The following is a 22,333-nucleotide window of genomic DNA, read 5'->3' as shown; positions in this document are numbered from 1 at the left end:
GTAGAATTCGGCTGTGAATCCATCAGGTCCTGGACTCTTTTTGGTTGGTAAGCTATTGATTATTGCCACAATTTCAGAACCTGCTATTGGTCTATTCAGAGATTCAACTTCTTCCTAGTTTAGTCTTGGGAGGGTGTATTTGTTGAGGAATTTATCCATTTCTTCTAGATTTTCTAGTTTATTTGCATAGAGGTGTTTGTAGTATTCTCTGATGGTAGATTGTATTTCTGTGGGATTGGTGGTGATATCCCCTTTTTCATTTTTTATTGCATCTATTTGATTCTTCTCTCTTTTCTTCTTTATTAGTCTTGCTCGTGGTCTATCAATTTTCTTGATCTTTTCAAAAAACCAGCTCCTGGATTCATTAATTTTTTGAAGGGTTTTTTGTGTCTCTATTTCCTTCAGTTCTGCTCTGATTTTAGTTATTTCTAGCCTTCTGCTAGCTTTTGAATGTGTTTGCTCTTGCTTTTCTAGTTCTTTTAATTGTGATGTTAGGGTGTCAATTTTGGATCTTTCCTGCTTTCTCTTGTGGGCATTTAGTGCTATAAATTTCCCGCTACACACTGCTTTGAATGTGTCCCAGAGATTCTGGTATGTTGTGTCTTTGTTCTCGTTGGTTTCAAAGAACATCTTTATCACTGCCTTCATTTCATTATGTACCCAATAGTCATTCAGGAGCAGGTTGTTCAGTTTCCATGCAGTTGAGCGGTTTTGAGTGAGTTTCTTAATCCTGAGTTCTAGTTTGATTGCACTGTGGTCTGAGAGACAGTTTGTTATAATTTCTGTTCTTTTACATTTGCTGAGGAGAGCTTTACTTCCAACTATGTGGTCAATTTTGGAATAGGTGTGGTGTGGTGCTGAAAAAAATGTATATGCTGCTGACTTGGGGTGGAGAGTTCTGTAGATGTCTATTAGGTCCACTTTGTGCAGAGCTGAGTTCAATTCCTGGATATCCTTGTTAACTTTCTGTCTCGTTGATCTGTCTAATGTTGACAGTGGGGTGTTAAACTCTCCCATTATTATTGTGTGGGAGTTTAAGTCCCTTTGTAGGTCACTCAGGACTTGCTTTATGAATCTGGGTGCTCCTGTGTTAGGTGCATATATATTTAGGATAGTTAGTTCTTCTTGTTGAATTGATCCCTTTACCATTATGTAATGGCCTTCTTTGTCTCTTGATCTTTGTTGGTTTAAAGTCTATTTTATCAGAGACTAGGATTGCAACCCCTGCCTTATTTGTTTTCCATTTGCTTGATAGATCTTCCTCAATCCCTTTATTTTGAGTCTATGTGTGTCTCTGCATGTGAGATGGGTTTCCTGAATACAGCACACTGATGGGTCCTGACTCCTTATCCAGTTTGCCAGTCTGTGTCTTTTAATTGGAGCATTTAGCCCATTTACATTTAAAGTTAATATTGTTATGTCTGAATCGGATCCTGTCATTATGATGTTAGTTGCTTATTTTGCTCGTTAGTTGATGCAGTTTCTTCCTAGCCTTGATTGTCTTTACAATTTGGCATGTTTTTGCAGGGGCTGGTACCGGTTGTTCCTTTCCATGTTTAGTGCTTCCTTCAGGAGCTCTTTTAGGGCAGGCCTGGTGGTGATAAAATCACTCAGCGTTTGCTTGTCTGTAAAGTATTTTATTTCTCCTTCACTTATGAAGCTTAGTTTGGCTGGATATGAAATTCTGGGTTGAAAATTCTTTTCTTTAAGAATGTTGAATATCGGCCCCCACTCTCTTCTGGCTTGTAGAGTTTCTGCCGAGAGATCAGCTGTTAGTCTGATGGGCTTCCCTTTGTGGGTAACCCGACCTTTCTCTCTGGCCGCCCTTAACATTTTTTCCTTCATTTCAACTTTGGTGAATCTGACAATTATGTGTCTTGGAGTTGCTCTTCTCGAGGAGTATCTTTGTGGCGTTCTCTGTATTTCCTGAATCTGAATGTTGGCCTGCCTTGCTAGATTGGGGAAGTTCTCCTGGATAATATCTTGCAGAGTGTTTTCCAACTTGGTTCCATTCTCCCCGTCATTTTCAGGTACACCAATCAGACGTAGGTTTGGTCTTTTCACATAGTCCCAAATTTCTTGGAGGCTTTGTTCATTTCTTTTTATTCTTTTTTCTCTAAACTTCCCTTCTCGCTTCATTTCATTCATTTCATCTTCCATCAGCGATACCCTTTCTTCCAGTTGATCGCATCTGCTACAGAGGCTTCTGCAGTCTTCGCGTAGTTCTCGATACTTGGCTTTCAGCTCCATCAGCTCCTTTAAGCCCTTCTCTCCATTGGTTATTCTAGTTATCCATTTGTCTAATTTTTTTTCAAAGTTTTTAACTTCTTTGCTATTGTTTTGAATTTCCTCCTGTAGCTTGGAGTAGTTTGATCATCTGAAGCCTTCTTCTCTCAACTCGTCAAAGTCATCCTCCGTCCAGCTTTGTTCCGCTGCTGGTGAGGAACTGCGTTCCTTTGGAGGAGGAGAGGTGCTCTGCTTTTTAGAGTTTCCAGTTTTTCTGCTCTGTTTTTTCCCCATCTTTGTGGTTTTATTTACTTTTGGTCTTTGATGATGGTAATGTACAGATGGGTTTTTGGTGTGGATGTCCTTTCTGTTTGTTAGTTTTCCTTCTACCAGACAGGACCCTCAGCTGCAGGTCTGTTGGAGTTTACTAGAGGTCCACTCCAGACCCTGTTTGGCTGGGTGTCAGAAGCGGTGGCTGCAGAACAGCGGGTTTTCGTGAGACCACAAATTCAGCTGTCTGATAGTTCCTCTGGAAGTTTTGTCTCAGAGGAGTACCCGGCCGAGTGAGGTGTCAGTCTGTCCCTCCTGGGGGGTGCCTCCCAGTTAGGCTGCTCGGGGGTGAGGGACCCACTTTAGGAGGCAGTCTGTCCGTTCTCAGATCTCCAGCTGCATGCTGGGAGAACCACTACTCTCTTCAAAGCTGTCAGTCAGATAGGGACGTTTAAGTCTGCAGAGGTTCCTGCTGAGTTTTTGTTTGTCTGTGCCCTGCCCCCAGAGGTGGAGCCTACAGAGGCAGGCAGGCCTCCTTGAGCTGTGGTGGGCTCCACCCAGTTCGAGCTTCCTGGCTGCTTTGTTTACCTAAGCAAGCCTGGGCAATGGCGGGCACCCCTCCCCCAGCCTCGCTGCCGCCTGGCAGTTTGATCTCAGACTGCTGTGCTAGCAATCAGCGAGACTCTGTGGGCATAGGAACCTCAGAGCCAGGTGCGGGACACAATCTCCTGGTGTGCCGTTTTCCAGGCCTGTTGGAAAAGCACAGTATTAGGGTGGGACTGACCCGATTTTCCAAGTGCTGTCTGTTACCCCTTTCTTTGACTAGGAATGGGAACTCCCTGACCCCTTGCGCTTCCCGAGTGAGGCAATGCCTCGCCCTGCTTTGGCTCGCGCACAGTGCGCTTCACCGACTGTCCTGCACCCACTGTTTGGCACTCCCTAGTGATATGAAACTGGTACCTCAAACAGAAATGCAGAAATGCAGAAATCACCTGTCTTCTGTGTCGCTCAGGCTGGGAGCTGTAGACTGGAGCTGTTCCTATTCGGCCATCTTGGCTCCTCACTGTAATTTTAATCTCATTGTTTAATACAATTTTTTTAAGAAATGTAATTTTATGGGACTATAACTTCAATCTATTCTGTGTTTCTTCCGTTTTGTATGTTCACACTCTTTGTGAACTTTTCCCCCATGGTTCAGTCCTTGATTCTTTGGTCTTCACTAGCTGTATTATGTCTAACATTCAGTCTGCTTTGGTCCTCATAAGGATATGACTTCCAGATGTGTATTTCTAACCCTAATCTCTCTCCTTAGATTCAGTTCCATATTTCTTTTTTTTCTTTTTTGAGACACAGTCTCACTTTGTCACCCAGGCTGGAATACAGTAGCACAATCTTGGCTCACTGCAACCTCCACCTCTCAAATTCAAGTGATTCTCCTGCCTCAGCCTCCCGAGCAGCTGGGATTATAGGCAGGTGCCACCACGCCTGGCTAATTTTTGTATTTTTAGTAGAGCCACGTTGGCCAGGCTGGTCTCGAACTCCTGACCTCAGGTGATCCACCTGCCTCGGCCTCCCAAAGTACTGGGATTACAGTTGTGAGACACTGCGCCCGGCCTCAGTTCAATATTTCTAATGGCTTGATGGTTATTTCCATTTTGATAAGCTTTCACATCAAAATCAACTTACCTATAAAATGAAATTCATCACTTTTCCTGCAAAACCATCCATCTATCATTTCTCCTTAACCTCCAAACCTGAAATCTTAGAGCTACCTTTGACCCTTCCCCTCCCACAGCCAGCAAATCATCATCTCTTCCTCACACTGTTTCCTGAATCTTTCACTACCCTGGTTTAAGCCTTAACTACTCGTATCTGGATAATTAGGGCAGACTTCTCCCTAGCCCCTGCCTCTAGCTCCTATCCCTGTATCTTTAATACAACTCCCACATCATCACCAAATTAGCCTTCCCTCTTCTTTGCTTTCATGTAGTCATTATCCTGCTCAAAAATCTTTGAGGCCGGGTGGGGTGGCTCACGCCTGTAATCCTAGCACTTTGGGAGGCCTAGTCAGGTGGATCATGAGGTCAAGAGATTGAGACCATCCTGGCCAACATGGTGAAACCCCATCTCTACTAAAAATACAAAAATTAGCTGGGCATGGTGGCGCACACCTGTAGTCCCTGGTACTCGGGAGGCTGAGGCAGGAGAATCACTTGAACCCGGGAGGCAGAGGTTGCAGTGAACCAAGACTGCGCCACTGCACTCCAGCCTGGCGACATAGCGAGACTCCATTACAAAAAAAAAAAAGACTTTGATACCAATTCAATATTCTACTGAATAAAGCCCAAATATTGAAAGTTTCTCAAAATCTGGCCTCAACTAATACTCTTCTCTATGGGAACCTACTGCTATAGCCAAAAGGATCCACTCACTGTGCCTCAAACATGTCTTACACTTTCCAACCTCTTAGTCGTGGTCCCTGCTCTTCTCCCGTCTCTTAGAATGCCTTCAGGGTGTCCTCATTCTTCCAATACCTCTCTGATCATACCTCCTCTATTTTACCTGAGCTCTAAGGCATCTTTCACCTTTGACTTTACATGGCACATATTGTCTGTATTATTTAAATATTATTCAAAAGTCTTTTTTCCATTTCATGTACATGTATCCTCAATAAAATACTGGCAAACTGAATCCAGCAGCACATCAAAAAGTTTATCCACCATGATCAAGTGGGCTTCATCCCTGGGATGCAAGGCTGGTTCAACATATGCAAATCAATAAATGTAATCCAGTATATAAACAGAACCAAAGACAAAAACCACATGATTATCTCAATAGATGCAGAAAAGGCCTTTGACAAAATTCAACAACGCTTCATGCTAAAAACTCTCAATAAATTAGGTATTGATGGGACGTATCTCAAAATAATAAGAGCTATCTATGACAAACCCACAGCCAATATCATACTGAATGGGCAAAAACTGGAAGCATTCCCTTTGAAAACTGGCACAAGACAGGGATGCCCTCTCTCACCACTCCTATTCAACATAGTGTTGGAAGTTCTGGCCAGGGCAATCAGGCAGGAGAAGGAAATAAAGGGCATTCAATTAGGAAAAGAGAAAGTCAAACTGTCCCTGTTTGCAGATGACATGATTGTATATCTAGAAAACCCCATTGTCTCAGCCCAAAATCTCTTCAAGCTGATAAGCAACTTCAGCAAAGTCTCAGGATACAAAATCAATGTACAAAAATCACAAGCGTTCTTATATACCAATAACAGACAAACAGAGAGCCAAATCATGAGTGAACTCCCATTCACAATTGCTTCAAAGAGAATAAAATACCTAGGAATCCAACTTACAAGGGACGTGAAGGACCTCTTCAAGGAGAACTACAAACCACTGCTCAATGAAATAAAAGAGGATACAAACAAATAGAAGAACATTCCATGCTCATGGGTTGGAAGAATCAATACCATGAAAATGTCCATACTGCCCAAGGTAATTTATAGATTCAATGCCATCCCCATCAAGCTACCAATGACTTTCCTCACAGAATTGGAAAAAACTACTTTAAAGTTCATATGGAACCAAAAAAGAGCCCGCATCGCCAAGTCAATCCTAAGCCAAAAGAACAAAGCTGGAGGCATCACGCTACCTGACTTCAAACTATACTACAAGGCTACAGTAACCAAAACAGCATGGTACTGGTACCACAACAGAGACATAGATCAATGGAACAGAACAGAGCCCTCAGAAATAATGCCACATATCTACAACTATCAGATCTTTGACAAACCTGACAAAAACAAGAAATGGGGAAAGGATTCCCTATTTAATAAATGGTGCTGGGAAAACTGGCTAGCCATATGTAGAAAACTGAAACTGGATCCCTTCCTTACACCTTATGCAAAAATTAATTCAAGATGGATTAAAGACTTACATGTTAGACCTAAAACCATAAAAACCCTAGAAGAAAACCTGGGCAATACCATTCAGGATATAGGCATGGGCAAGGACTTCATGTCTAAAACACCAAAAGTAATGGCAACAAAAGCCAAAATTGACAAATGGGATCTAATTAAACTAAAGAGCTTCTGCACAGCAAAAGAAACTACCATCAGAGTGAACAGGCAACCTACAGAATGGGAGAAAATTTTGGCAACCTACTCATCTGACAAAGGGCTAATATCCAGAATCTACAATGAACTCAAACAAATTTACAAGAAAAAAACAACCCCATCAAAAAGTGGGCAAAGGACATGAACAGACACTTCTCAAAAGAAGACATTTATGCAGCCAAAAAACACATGAAAAAATGCTCATCATCACTGGCCATCAGAGAAATGCAAATCAAAACCACAGTGAGATACCATCTCACACCAGTTAGAATGGCCATCATTAAAAAGTCAGGAAACAACAGGTGCGGGAGAGGATGTGGAGAAATAGGAACACTTTTATACTGTTGGTGGGACTGTAAACTAGTTCAACCATTGTGGAAGTCAGTGTGGCGATTCCTCAGGGATCTAGAACTAGAAATACCATTTGACCCAGCCATCCCCATTACTGGGTATATACCCAAAGGACTATAAATCATGCTGCTATAAAGACACATGCACACGTATGTTTATTGCAGCACTATTCACAATAGCAAAGAGTTGAAACCAACCCAAATGTCCAACAACGATAGACTAGATTAAGATAATGTGGCACATATACACCATGGAATACTATGCAGCCATAAAAAATGATGAGTTCATGTCCTTTGTAGGGACATGTATGAAACTGGAAAACATCATTCTCAGTAAACTATCGCAAGGAGAAGAAACCAAACACCGCATGTTCTCACTCACAGGTGGGAATTGAACAATGAGAACACATGGACACAGGAAGGGGAACATCACACTCCGGGGACTGTTGTGGGGTGGGGGGAGGGGGGAGGGACAGCATTGGGAGATATACCTAATGCTAAATGACGAGTTAATGGGTGCAGCACACCAACATGGCATATAGATACATATGTAACAAACCTGCACATTGTGCACATGTACCCTAAAACTTAAAGTATAGTAATACTAATAATAAAAAAAACTAAAAGTATGACATAGTAAATACATTCAAAAAAAAGAGACAGGGCCCTCTAAACAGGAACATCTTTGCCTTGGACAGTTTTAATACTTAAAGTTAATTAACCCTTAGTTACCTTCAAAATTAAGTTAGCTGTAATAATTGTTTAATATATATGAATTTTAAGAAGTGAAATTTATATAACTGGCAATGCAGGCCCTGGAATCCTTACTTCACTATAATGGACATCCATCATCCCAGCATCTTCTTTCATTGCTCCTTCTTCATCTATATTGGGAGTAATTTTCTTGAAGGCTGAACATCCATTAGGAAATAATTCTGTGTGAATAAAAAAAACAGTGGAGTAAATTTATGAGAAAGCATTTAGTAAATAACAGTGAGCCTTACAGAGATGGGCTATTTAAAATAAACACATATTTTTGTAAGAATCAAAGTCTTAAGTACAATTTTCACTTACCAATATTTTAAAATTTGTTTCCATCTACCACATATTTTATTAGTTTCTCCCCCTACAAAGTGAGCTTAAGTTAGTCATGAATAACTTTTATTCTTTGACTATGTATCATCTTCAATGGCTAGGATAGATGCTCATGTAGTGCAATCTAAACATTTTTATTTAAACTTTGATCCTGTATACATTTGTGTTCTATCATCTAAACAAGAGGGCAGGCACTTTTCAGGTAACCACTAAGTGATCTTTGCTAACCATGTCTAGTGCCTAATTTCACTGAGATTTGGGAGAGGAAGTGAGATGTTGGAGAAGGTCTGGCCTAGGACTTTTAAGAGAGTCAGGAAATAAAACAGATGGCAGGGATGAAGCACCCTAGAGAAAACAGGATGGGGCACCGGAAGAACCATCACTTTTGGAGTTATATAGACTCAGTTTTATCATTAACTGTGTGATTTTGTGCTAATGTTTATCTCCCTGGGACTATAAAAAGTTTTACCATCTGTAAAACAGGAATAATAAATAACTATGCTATGAGAATTAAATGAAATGTAAAGTGTTTAGAATGGAGCCTAGTAAATAAGTACTCAATGAATTATTATTAGCAAATAAGCCTACCAATAAATAAACTAGCCTTCACAAGGTAGAATAAAATAATTGCTGCCAGCTGGACTCCTGGGAAGTAGGAAGTGAACTCAAGCTGAGAACACCTGCTGTAGGCTTCTGGACCAAATTGTTACTGTCAAGCAAGAGTCTAGGTATAAAGGCCACATGGTTCCCCTATAGATTCTAGACAGGGGAACATGTGTAAACATTCCTACTGTGTCTGCCTTTACCTTTATCTAAGTGGGCTGTAATTTTAGAGTTCAAGGAAAATTCTGCCTCTTTATAACATAACCATTGAAAAAGTTTCAATGAAAAAGTTTCCTTCTGATAGGAGCTAGTCACACACAAAAAAAAAAGGCTGTTGCAATCTACTGTTCTACAATCTAACAGTGATACTTACAAATAATGACCTTTACTTACAACTAAGTATCTGGTAATCTTCCTGTTAGAGGTTGGGGAAGGAAGAAGGAAGGTTTAAAAAAAAAATTAGACCTCATGTTGAAAAGATTTCTCAGAATTCTGGTGGAAAAGAGGTTATATATCAGGGCTTAGATTTTTCCAACTCTTCTTGTCTAAATGAAACCTAATCACTAGACGTATCTTCTAGGTAATATGCTTGACAGAACATGGGTAGGAACCACACTTCTTTGAGAGAAAGATGAAAGTCTGCTAGGGGAAGATAGGATTATTTTGAAATACTTTTTTTTTTTTTTGGAGACAGAGTGTTACCCCATCGCCTAGGCTGCGGTGCAGTAGCGTGATCATAGCTCACAGCAGCCTTGACTTCCTGGACTCAAGCCATCCTTCTGCCTCAGCCTCCCTAGTAGCTGAGACTACTGGTGCAAGCCACCACAGCTGGTGAACTTTTATATATTTTATAGAGACCAGGTCTCGCCATGTTACCCAGGATGGTCTCAAACTCCTGAGCTCAAGTGATCCTACCCATCTCAGATTCCCAAAGTGCTGAGATTACAGGCATGAGCCACTACACCTGACTTTGAAATACTTTTTCAAGAAGGGAGAAATACATGGGAGTAGTCAGTGAGTTTTAATTAAGGAAGAAGGAGCCCCAGGAATGAAAGTGATATTTACTTTGACCCACCAAGCTGTAGGTCCATTTTTGTTCAAATAAAGTAGTTAATAAAAGGCACTGGGCCAGGCGCAGTGGCTCACGCCTGTAATCCCAGCACTTTGGGACGCCAAGGCAGGCAGATCATGAGGTCAGGAGATTGAGACCATCCTGGCTAACAGGGTGAAACCCCATCTCTACTAAAAAAAAAAAAAAAAAAATACAAAAAATTAGCTGGGCGTGGTGGCGGGCGCCTGTAGTCCCAGCTACTCGGGAGGCTGAGGCAGGAGAATGGCATGAACCCGGGAGGCGGAGCTTGCAGTGAGCCCAGATCACTACTGCACTCCAGCCTGGGTGACACAGTGAGACGCCATCTCAAATAATAATAATAATAATAATAAATAAAAGGTGCTGAAGATAAAACATAGCCTGCTTCATTTCTGAAGATAAGCATGCCTAAAATGGTCTGTTACAAGACCTCTAGAGAGTTCTATTCAAAGTACTGGACCATAAAAAGATAAGGAACCTTCACCAGAATGTAAATCAATTCCTCATTTCCTTCTTCAACAAAGTCTTTCTATTAAAAGGAACAAGTCAGTTGAACAAACAGAGTGTTTAGTGACATGGTTCATTTACATTTAGGACAATACTCCTTATCTTGTTGTAAACATGTGATAAACAGTTCTCAGACTAGCAGCTGGTCTATGCGATAGTCTTTGTGCAGTAGTGCATTAGGAGAACTTTTTGAAATGTAGAAGAAACCATCCCACTTGATCACCACTATCAAGTCAAGAGCTAGGCTGTAAAGAAGAGGGCCCAAGACTTGAGTGAAGAGACAAAGAACATAGCCTTTATTGAAGAAGATAGCCAATCCCTGAAGGCCTCAGGCAGCTAGGTCCATGACTGGGAGAAAAAAAAATTCCCATCTGTTCGAAAGAGATTATTACTTTAAGTAATTTCCAAATGTAGGGCTTTTCTGGAATGCTGGGATTTAAGGGAGGATGAAGAAAGGCACACTCCTATGCCAGAGATGAGATGAGGCTAAAAGCATCTTGCTAGAGTCTTCTGGTGTATCTTAAGTAGAAGTAGGGAAAATTATGTTTTATCTCAGGAACAAAGACATAAACATCCGCTTTTGAAAGTTGTGTCTGAGTTATCTAGTGCAAAGACTACTATTGTGAATTTTCAGCTTCAGAGTCCAATATTCTTGCTAAGTGTGTTATCTTAATGCATCTGCCTGATAATGTATCTCTACCCAGAGATGACTATATTCCTCCCCCTTTTTGCTAAAGTTATTAACACCCATCAATATCCAATTATATCAGGACCCTTTGTTAGATTCTTTAAAATGCTTGGAGAAAATCCTGATTCCTTTTAGTTCTAGAAAGATTTTCAGATGAAACAAGTTGCTGAGTCTAGAATTGGCCAGTGTACATATCCCAACAGAAGGAGGCATCTGTTTGAGGGATCTCATGTACACTTATGCAGCCCTGTAGAAGGTGGTCCTGGAGAGTCTGCTATCAGTTTCTCTGGTATTTGACCAGGACTCTTGACCTTGCCATTTCTAGCTGTAACTTCTGTATTCCTGACTGCTGTCCTAGGGAAAGCAAGATGGAAACTGTTCAGATAGAGACCATAACCCTGAATCCAAGTTATCCCGTGAAAAAAAGTGGAAAGGGGTGTGGAAGATGGGATAGCAGTGCAACCCTTGATTAAAAAGGATGGCTAGTCAGAAGAAGGATAAGAACTAAGAGTCCTGAGGGGAGGATAAGAAGGGAAAAAGCTATGACTAGGAAAGAATGAGGGAATAAAAAGCTTCATGAAACTTAAGCTATCAGATCCTGGATACCATGTCTTGGGAAAGAGAGCAACATTACCCTGTAAGGAATGAAAAAAAACAGATTCTATGGGAAAGGAAATTCCTTTTTCTGGGTTGATGGGTGAATCCTTGTAGGCCTGAAGCTTTGCTGAACCTAGGATGCTGTTTGGTGGTGAAAGAATGCAGAGACTTGACTCTTATCTTCCCTGGGGAAAACAGTTGTACCCTCTCTCAGGAAAAGAAAAAAGGGAGAATGTGATCTAGAAATTTTGAGGTTCTCAAACAAAATAAAAATAAGCAAATTCTGACATTTTTTATTTTATATTTTTTGGGAGGGAGGAGAATAGCTGACACTCAGTATTATCACTTTGAGATGCCTTCAGTAAAGGGAAGAGAATAGTGATCCTTAAGTCTCTCTGGTAGAACAAGCAAGAGCTCAGGCTGCCTGAAAGAAGTTTGAGGGTAGGGTGAGGGTGGGGGCAGGGAGTACTGCATACCTCCTTTCCCTTTTCCTGTCAGTTCAGTGCCTGACACAGTGAAGAAAAGGATCTGGAAATGGTCCCTTGTGGGTGCTGTGTAGTCACCTTTGAGGGGCAAGGGCCCCTAAGCCCTTCCCTGCTTAGGCAATGATCCAATAGGACAAAGTATTTTTTTTTTCCTTAAAAACACTACACAGTAGAACATCTGCTTCCAATGTGTCAACTGATGAGTAGTATTTTATTCCATCTTGATTTAAAAATGTTTTATAATGTACTTCAAGAGAAACTGGTTAGGAATTAGAGAAAACAAAACATTTTTGGCAATGGATATGTATCAGGGATTTAAAATATATTCTAATGCTCCTTCCCTCTTGGCTTCATTATCAAAGGGCACTTAATGATAGAAAACAGAGTTCTAAAGGTGCCCAATTATCTTAGTCAAATACGTTGGTCTTCAGTGTAAATTCAATGATTTTTTTTCAGTTCTGCACTTAAATGTATTTTTATTTACTGTGTCAATTGCCAGGTCTTATCTAGACTTCAAAAAGCTCACTAATGCTTTCTCAGAATGGATGGGAGGTTAACAGATTACAGGTTTTTTTAAAAAATAGTTTTGGGGGAACAGGTGATTTTTTTGTTACATGGATAAGTCTTTTAGCAGTAATTTCTGAGATTTTGGTGTACCTGTCACCCGAGCAGTACCCAATGTGTAGCCTTTAATTCCTCCCTGGCCCCCACCCCCAGTCCCCAAAGTCCATTATATCATTCTTATGCCTTTGCATCCTCATAGCTTAGCTCCCACATATAAGCAAGAACATACAATATTTGGTTTCCATTCCTGAGTTAGTTCACTTAGAATAATACTCAGTTTACGTTTTTAACTTGTGTTTTAAATTGGTAGTCGACCTTGGTATAGCTAGTATAGTTGAATCAGCTAATTAAGAAAAAAAAAGGTGTTTTGGATCACTGAAGCTAAGTGGGGAAAACCCTGAGGACTTTTACTACTACCACTATTTTAGAATAAGGTTTTCTAATTTAGGCAAATAGAATTTTCCAGGTTTAAAAATAGATGGCATCAGCAAACCACCATGGCACATGTTTACCCATGTAACAAACCTGCACATCCTGCACATGTATCCCAGAACTTAAAATAAAATAAAATTTAATTAAAATAACTTTAAAAATAGATGACACCTATAAATAAATATGTAAATTCTCTTAAACATCTTTTTTTAAACATTCAAAACAACATTTTCTTCTCATTAGTGAAGACTGCTTTGATTTCTATGAAGAATAAATTCTAAAAAACCTTGAGGGTATTATGAAATATATAAATGGCTAGTTGAAAATATTATTTCCACTTCCTGAAACGTATCAGTTTGGTGTTTATGCTAGCTGCCTCATGCTAATATCCAGAAAAACCATAGCAAGAAATTATATTTCTAAAGCTTAAGGACTGATAATAAAGATAAATAATTCTTGATTTTTGCTTAGCTTTAATGTCTCTGCACTTGTGAAAAAAACAAAAACATTCCAGGAAATAGTTTTAATATAATTAACTATTTTCAAAATCTAAAAAGTACAGTTTTAGACTTAGTGGACATAAAAATCTTCAGATTTCTACTACTATTATTATTATTTAGATGGAGTTTTGTTCTCGTCACCCAGGCTGGAGTGCAGTGGCGTGATCTTGGCTCACTGCAACCTCTGCCTCCTGGGTTCAAGCGCTCCTGCCTCAGCCTTCCGAGTAGTTGGGATTACACGTGTGTGCCACAACGTCCGGGGTTTCACCATGTTGTCCAGGGTGGTCTCGAACTCCTGACCTCAGGTGATCCACCCACCTCGGCCTCCCAAAGTGCTGGGATTATAGGCGTGAGCCACCGTGCCTGGCCAGATTTCTAATTAAAAAGACGAGATAATATTAACCTATTTCTCTGAAGACATACTTGAAATCACAGTACTCCGTTTAAGATTCTCATATCTGTCAGTTTATTTGGAATTTCAGGTGTGTAATTTCAATATTTACTTATACTGTGATTTCATATGCATACCAGTGATTTAAAAAAAACCCTCAAATGGGGCCTCATTTTGGTAATTAATCTCTTTCTCTGTTTAAAACTCACATATGTATACCAAAAGGAGAAAACTAAAGTATATCAAACACATAGATTGTTCAAAAGAATTCCAGAGTCAGACAGAAAGTGTTAAAATATAAGTAAAACAAATCTACATTTTACTTAAGAAGAATCTTTTTTTTTAAATTTTATTTATTTATTTATTTATTTATTTATTTATTATTTTTTGAGACAGGGTCTTGTCCTGTCACCCAGGTTGGAGTGCAGTGTCCTGGGCTCAAGCTATGATCCTACCTCACCCCCTTTCGTAGCTGGAACCACAGGCATGTGACAACATGCCTAGCTAATTTTTGTATTTTTTGTAGAGATGGGGTTTCACCATTCCTGCCAAGGCTGGTTTCAAATTCCTGGGCTCAAGTGATCCACCTACCCATGCCTCCCAAAGTGTTGACATTACAGGTCTGAGTCACCACACCTGGCCAAGAATCTTTTTAGAAAAAGATTCTCCACATGGGTGTTATAAGAGGCAATCAAACACTGAGCCTCAGTGTGAAATGACAGATATATAGTTAACTGTAGGAATTCTGGAATTAAAAAATAAAACAAAATATGGTTGTGTTCCTACAGCTGGAGCCAGAGTGATATGACTCCTTTAATAAGTTGGTTTCATTTTGCCGTATTGTTACTCATTCCACTGCCTTAAAGGAAGTAGCTTGGACACTGAGATAGAGATTTCTTGGTTGCCAGCTCCATTGCCAATCAATGTTTAAACCTAACTCAACTGGGTTACTATTTGAGCAGATGCAGTCTGTTCAACAATACTGTTGAGCAGTAGCCAACAATACTGTTTATGGAAAGGGACACTTGCAAGTAGATTTCCTGAATTAGGAATCTTAAATTAGGAATCCAGGGCTGCTGGACCTGAAGCCCTTCAAGAGTATGACTCCCTTTTAGTACCCAGGTATCACTGCACTAAAGTGGCTGGAGAGACATAGTCTATGGGCAGTTGGTGATGTTAAGACACATGACGGGTAAACAAATAATCTGTGTTATCCCAACTTGAGCCTTTTAATTTGTGGCAGTCTTCCAGGGAAGGACAGTCTTGGAAAATAAACACTGGGCATCAGGCCTGGCCCTGTACTATTTTTTTTTATATTTTATATTTTATTTTAAAATAGGTACAGGATCTCACTCTGTTGCCCAGGCTGGTCTCAAACTCCTGGCCTCAAGCAATCCTCCAGCCTTGGCCTCCCAAAGCACTGGGATTACAGGCATGAGCCACTGCACCTGGCCACCCTGCACTATTTAACTTTTCTTGCAATCTCTAATGAAAGCAGAAGGGACAACAAACAATCCAGTCTTCTTTTATAACAGCTTATTTTTAACACTGAATGAGGCCAAGGGTGAACATATTTTTCAGCGTTCAATTATATCATATTCATAGCTAAACTATAAAGATAAAAAACTATTATGCTAAATGAAAATCTCCCCATCTCTAAAAACAGAAATATCTTACTTTTTCGATGAAGAAACTCTGCAACTAGAGCTGCTACATGGACATAACACATCGCAGCCTGAAAAAGGATGACAGAGAAAGAACTGTCAGAACATGCTCAAGGTGTTTTGAAAGGCTGTTTAGAACAAAACTTTTAAGTAGTCACCTCTGAAAAATCTCCATTTTTTACATGAATCTTGGCCATGCTATCAAGCCAGGTTTTCCTGAGCTCTGGGGTGCTTGCATAGGACTTGGCTAAGCTATACTGGAGATCAATTAGCATTTCAGGGTCTTTCTCATGCTCCTTCATTTGGGCAGTGGCCATAAGAACAGTGCGGATTCTCTTGGTCAAGTCTTTGACTTCTGTGGGAAAGGCAGTTGCCTAATTTCAAAACAAACAAAAAAGACATGTTTAACAACAATATCGATGTGCTCTAAGGCTTGTCATCCAATGCTGAGGACATAATATGATTTTCACTTCCTGTTACAGTTCTTGGTATTGCATATAGTACACTGAAATAATTTTAAATAAATTATTTTTAAAATATGTAACTAGCCCAGGCTTCAAAGGCTCTAACCTTGGCGGCAGTACATTCACAGGACATAAAAGCATTAGCTCTGGAGCCAGACTACCTGGCTTTGTATCTCAGATCCTCCATTGTGAATTCCACAGCCATGGGAGTGATCTTTGTTTGCCGTTTTCTTGTAACAGTAACTAAAAACTAATAGCTTACTATGTGCCAAGCACTGGTCTGGGTTCTTTACATGTGTTAATTTTTAAGACAACCCTATGAGTTAAGTACTATTATAAAAAAGTATTTAAATGCTTGACCAAAGTCTCAAAATTGGTAAATGTTAGAGACAGGATTTTCACCCAGGCAGTCTGGCCCTAGTGGTGCTCTTGGCCACTCTTCCATTCTGATGAGCATACCTACTCCATCCACTACCTACCACGTACATTAAGGTGAAAACCGTACTGCAGAAATTTCTATTTACACAAATGGGAGGTCATGAATCACAGAACATTCCAGAAAGTTTAGAGAGATCATTAAGCTTTCCAAGTTTGTTTTTGGTGCCAAGAATACCAGAGTTTCCTCTTTACCCTAGCCACTGCTAAGGAAGTCCTATTGCATCCTCTTAACCCCCACAGGAGTAATCACAATTATCTATATGATTCAGAGATGATGAGGAAGAGACAGGTACAGGGGATAGGGAGCTTGCCAATATGAACACAATATGTGGGGGAAATGGTTTGAAACACTGCCTTCTTGGCCAGGAGCAGTGGCTCATGCCTGTAATCCCAGCACTTTGGGAGGCCGAGGCAAGTGGACCACCTGAGGTCAGGAGTTCGAGACCAGCCTGGCCAACATGGTGAAATCCCATTTCTATTAAAAATATAAAAAATTACCCAGGCGTGGTGGCAGGCGCCTGTAATCCCAGCTACTCGGGAGGCTGAGGCAGGAAAATCACTTGAACCCAGGAGGTGGAGGTTGCAGTGAGCCGAGATCGGGCCATTGCACTCCAGCCTGGGCAACAAGAGTGAAACTCCATCTCTAAATAAATAAATAAATACAATAGAAATAAAAAATACCTACCTGGCTTTGAATCCCTTTAAAAATAATAATTATATACATAAAGTTCCTTTCTATACATTAATAGAGATCCCATTTACCAGGGGAAAGGCGTATCTTTTCATAATAGGGTTTGTTGGTAATGACTGCCATAACAGAATAAAACTAAGTCATTTCATAAATGAGTTACGGAAAAGAAAAAGATTTCCTATCAAGGAGAGAGTATACAAGCCCCATTTACCTAGAAAAACTTACCAATCTACCTATGTAACATAGTACTAGGGATGGTAACAACTGGTAAAAACAATTCCTTAGAGTATAGGCATAAGTGGTGTAACTTGTTTCTATGCTCACAAGATTAGCTGGAGCATATACTGATGCCCTGAGGAACTAGTAGAACTGGCTGGAAAGAAAACTTTCCCAGCCTGAGAGTGGCTGGCACTACACACTGTTATTTTTCAGTACAAGCAACATTCCTATGGGAATATTTTTTGGTACATAGATTCTACACATGCAAACATCAAATATGCTGTGACTATGAGCGTTTAATCTTTTTCAGATTTTACACAATGTTGTCAAACTGTGCTGGAAGATGACCTTTCCCAAGAATGGGGATGATTCATTCCTCTGGGAGGAAAAGTCCTATTGGCAAAGGATTCTTCTTTCCTTGTATACATGTGTCACTGAAGATCAGAACCTGCACTCTATGCAACAAAGCAACAGATGAATTTTTACAGTGCTGTAAGTTTTAAGCATATAGGAAAGAAAGTGGAACAGTGGTCAGAGTCTTGGGTTTGGCCTCAGCAAAATGGTGCTTAAGAGTGACAGTCTTGGTGTTAACAGATAATTTTCAAAACTCACAAAACCATCAAATAATGAATCCCTTCTGTGCCATTCCTCATCCATTGGCAATGGATCAGGAAACTGTTGGCTATTCTAAGTGAAATTTTGTGAAATTTCAAATTCAGTGCTTATTTAACCAATATTAAAAGTGGTGACAATGGTTAAGAAATAAAGGATCTATATATTTTCTGAGCAAGTTTGGAAATGAAGCTCAGAAAAAAAAATTCAGATTCGACTTGCCATAACAACTATGAATACATAGTATATTCATTCATCCATCCACTAAACTGATATTGAATATCTGCTATGTACCAGGCAGTGTTCTAGGTACTAGAGATATAGTGATGTACAAGACAAAGCCCTTAACTCATAAAACTCACATTCCGTACATTCTATACTATCAAAAGTTGTGAATCCAATGACAGTTTAAGAGTTTAAACTTCCCTGATAGCAAAGGTGGTTCTAATTTATTATTTGAAATGAGAACATACCTTCATAGGTCTGTCACTATTTGCAAAATTATTGATAATGAATAAAGACTCCTGAAATCTTGATCCTCCGCTTAGTGCTACATCAGCTATCAGCTGGCTTACAGCAATTATTATCTGTGGGAAGAAGTAAACATTATTTTCCAAATAACTTTTAAACAAATGCTGCCTATGCTCATCATTTTATAAGTACATAAGCACTCACATGAAATGCTTCTTTTAAAGATTCTACACTGTACCATCATAATGTATTTTCTTCATATATGAGGGGTTTACATTCTTCTGCTGAAATAGTAACTTGAAAGGCCCCATTTCAAATTTTAAAGGATCTTTCTTGGTTAGACGTAAACAATTTTTCAAAACTCATAGGATAGCCAGATCTAAAACTATTTTCATAACAGCGAACTGATACAATGGTATGCTTTCTAGGTTGTAGCTGTGGCAAAGGTGAGAATAAATCATGTTTTTCTTTGATGATTTCTCATTCCTTTTCACTAGTCTATTTTAGTTGGCTGGACTTACAAGTCCAGTGCCTCAGCAACTTTCTTTGTTTTTGACCAGGGCTTACCTAGTTTAACAAAAGTTTATGGAATGGACTTTGATGGTACTTTTTATTTTTTGAGACAGGGTCTCACTCTATTGCCCAGGCTGGAATGCAGTGGTATGATCTTGGCTCCTGGTTCACTGCAGCCTCAACCTCCCAGGCTCAGGTGATCCTCCCACCTCAGCCTCCCAAGTAGCTGGGACTACAGATGTGTGCCACCACACCTAACTAATTTTTTGTATTTTTGTAGGGACAGGATTTTGCCATGTTGCCTAGGCTGGTCTCGAGCTCCTGGGCTCAAGTGATCCACCCACTTATGCCACCCAAAGTGCTAGGATTACAGGCATGAACCACTGCCTTTGACGGGACTTTTAAACCTCTCAGTCTCCCTTGGGTGAATGCCAAAACAATTCATGCTAAGATGTTAATGGCTGGATGCTTTACCACTGGTCCTAGGAAGCAAGATACAGTAACAGCCATGGGTATGGGCTCTAGAGTTGAATGCCTTAGATACAAATCTTGACTTTATCAATAATTCACTGTGTGGCTTTGGAAAAGCTATTTAACCTTTCTGTGCCTCAAGTTTCTCATCTGTAAAATGGCTATGATAAAAATCCCTACTTTGTAGAGGATGAAAGAGATCATAACCATTAGAGTACTAGTTAATCCTTTACTGAGCACTTATTATGTGCCAGACAGTGTTCTAAGTCTTCACATTTATTAATGTGTCTATATTTGAATAAAAGACTTAAAGAAAACTGATGCTTTGACCCAGAAGAATCAATACCAATGGGGGAATTTCAGGTATATTGGCACACAAATTACAACAATGTTCTGGGGGAAGGTGAGTTTCCAAGTGCCATCTCATATAAAAGCAAATAGTAAAGGACCTAATGTGTAATGATGGCTGACTCTTAACATGCAAAAGTAATTATATAGCAGACTTTTACAGGAAGCATACACAGTATTCCTATTAGATTTTCACATTATTGATGACATTTTTCAACAAGCTGCTTATGGTTGTTTCCCCATTAATAATCTTATCTCCAGTAAACAACTCTAATGGGACAGACCATGACAGTAAAGATATAAATAGCACCAAGGATTTCCCATATTACAATGAAAGCTACTGAGTCAAGCAGTCCCAATTGTGGTTTAGTTCAGAGCTATTTCATCCAATAAACCCAAAAGTATGGAGATGTTGAATAATAACTATCATGTAGGAAGTATCTATCTTATGCTACACATTGTGTCGGGCACTATAGGCACTATACACACCTTATTTTAATCCTCAGGGTAATGCTGCAAAGTGAAATACTCAGTCTCATTTTACAAATAAGGGAACAGGTTCAGCCAGATTGAGTGACTTGCTTAGGGTCACAGGGCATGTAAGGATTTAAGCTATGATTTAAGTGCGGGTAGGCCTGATTCCAAAGTCAATGCTTTCCACTAAACCTTGAGACATCTCTCATTTTTAAAATAAGTGGGCATACAGGAGCATGAAAAACATAAACTGTGTTATCTGTTCTGTAAAATCTAACAAGCTTGTTATTTAATCATCTCATTTAATCCTCATAAAAATCCTATGAGCTAGGTAACAATATTTACCCCACCGCATTTGCAGAAACTGAGGCACTGAGAGGCTAAGGAAGTAACTTGCTCCAGGTCACATAGTATGTGGCAGTCCTCAAATTTGAACTAGAGACTGGGCACGGTGGCTCATGCTTGTAATCGCAGCACTTTGGGAGGTTAAGGTGGGTGGATCACCTGAGGTCAGGAGTTTGAGACCAGCCTGGCCAACATGGTGAAACCCCGTCTCTACTAAAAATACAAAAATTAGCTGGGCATAGTGGTGCACGCCTGTAATCCTACTTGGGAGGCTGAGGCAGGAGAATCACTTGAGCCCGGGAGGTGGAGGTTGCAGTGAGCCGAGATCATGCCACTGCACTCCAGCCTGGACAACAGAGCGAGACTCTGTCTCGAAAAAATAAAAAAAAAAAAATCTGAAATAAAGCCTATGCTCTTCTCTGCTCAGGAGCAGCTCTATTCCGTAGAAATACGACACATGCCACATACGTAATTATCAATTACCTAGTAGCCATACTAAAAAGATACTTATTTTAATATACTTAACCTAATACAGGCAACATATCATTTCAACATATAAGCAATATAAAACAATTGAGATATTCTATTTTTTTCATACTTAAGTCTTCAAAATCCATAGTATATTTTACACTTTCAGAACATCTAAATTTAGACTAGCCACACATCAAGTGCTAGATGGCCACATTGTATTGGACTGGGTTGCATGGCTCTGGATCTTGATCTAGAGGTTAAAGATTGAAGAGAAGAAAGATGAAGAGGCGCTTTTATTTTCACTGACCTGTAGATGTGTCCTCAAAAAGGTTTTCCTTTTGGTATACTCAAAGTTGTTTCTCATCAAAAGATACAAAAGTGCAGATGCTTCATTCCTGGTTGAGCTAATCTTCGATGTGCAGCACTTTAAAACCTCATAGCAAAATGCAGCACACATGTTTACTCTTCCTTTGAAAAATGCTGAAGGAAACTAAAGAACAGGGAAAACAGAAATAAGTATTTAAAATCCAATCATAAAATCAATAGAATATCAAGTGCCCTCTATATCCTCACCTAAAAGTATGCTGGGGGCTTTGAGGATACAAAATCAACATTAACGGGCCGCGTGCGGTGGCTCACGCTTGTAATCCCAGGACTTTGGGAGGCCGAGGCGGGCGGATCACGAGGTCAGGAGATCGAGACCACGGTGAAACCCCGTCTCTACTAAAAATGCAAAAAAATTAGCCGGGCGTGGTGGCGGGCGCCTGTAGTCCCAGCTGCTCGGAGAGGCTGAGGCAGGAGAATGGCGTGAACCCGGGAGGCGGAGCTTGCAGTGAGCCGAGATTGCGCCACTGTACTCCAGCCTGGGCGACAGAGCGGGACTCCGTCTCAAAAAAAGAAAAACAACAAAATCAACATAACGCAGGCTCTGCTCTCCAGAGAGCCTGAACTAGTTAACATAAACACCAGCATGTGATAATAATAGAACTTAAGTCAGTATACAAGTTATTACAAAGATGTAAAAGTACTGAATATAAATGCTATAGATCTGAGAAGAGCTCAAGAGAGTCTGCAATATATTATTATATATAATAATATAATATATGTAAAAGTAATTGCTGTTTTTGCCACTATATAGTGATATAGTGGCAATTACTTTTGCACCACCATAATACAGTAAGCAGGTTCTCCATATGTTTTGAAAGAATGCCTGAAATGATGAATGATGGGTCTC

At 39.9% G+C, this 22,333-nt stretch overlaps 1 protein-coding gene across 1 annotated transcript in view; it reads right to left on the bottom strand.

Moving 5' to 3' along the window:
* DOCK11 (dedicator of cytokinesis 11) overlaps window positions 1-22,333 on the bottom strand; it is a 200,737-nt gene that overhangs the window by 24,114 nt on the left and 154,290 nt on the right. The window contains exons 41-45 of the mRNA XM_030807271.1: window positions 21,407-21,589; window positions 18,480-18,593; window positions 15,741-15,956; window positions 15,596-15,653; window positions 7,795-7,901 (exon numbers count right to left, since the gene is read on the bottom strand). Coding sequence (XP_030663131.1) covers window positions 7,795-7,901; window positions 15,596-15,653; window positions 15,741-15,956; window positions 18,480-18,593; window positions 21,407-21,589 — 678 coding nt within the window. The remainder of the gene's footprint in view (window positions 1-7,794; window positions 7,902-15,595; window positions 15,654-15,740; window positions 15,957-18,479; window positions 18,594-21,406; window positions 21,590-22,333) is intronic.

This window comes from Nomascus leucogenys, chromosome X, assembly GCF_006542625.1.
Source record: "Nomascus leucogenys isolate Asia chromosome X, Asia_NLE_v1, whole genome shotgun sequence".
NCBI lineage: Eukaryota > Metazoa > Chordata > Mammalia > Primates > Hylobatidae > Nomascus > Nomascus leucogenys.
The sequence above is the reverse complement of the archived record's forward strand: the minus strand, read 5'-3'. Positions and strand labels throughout refer to the sequence as shown.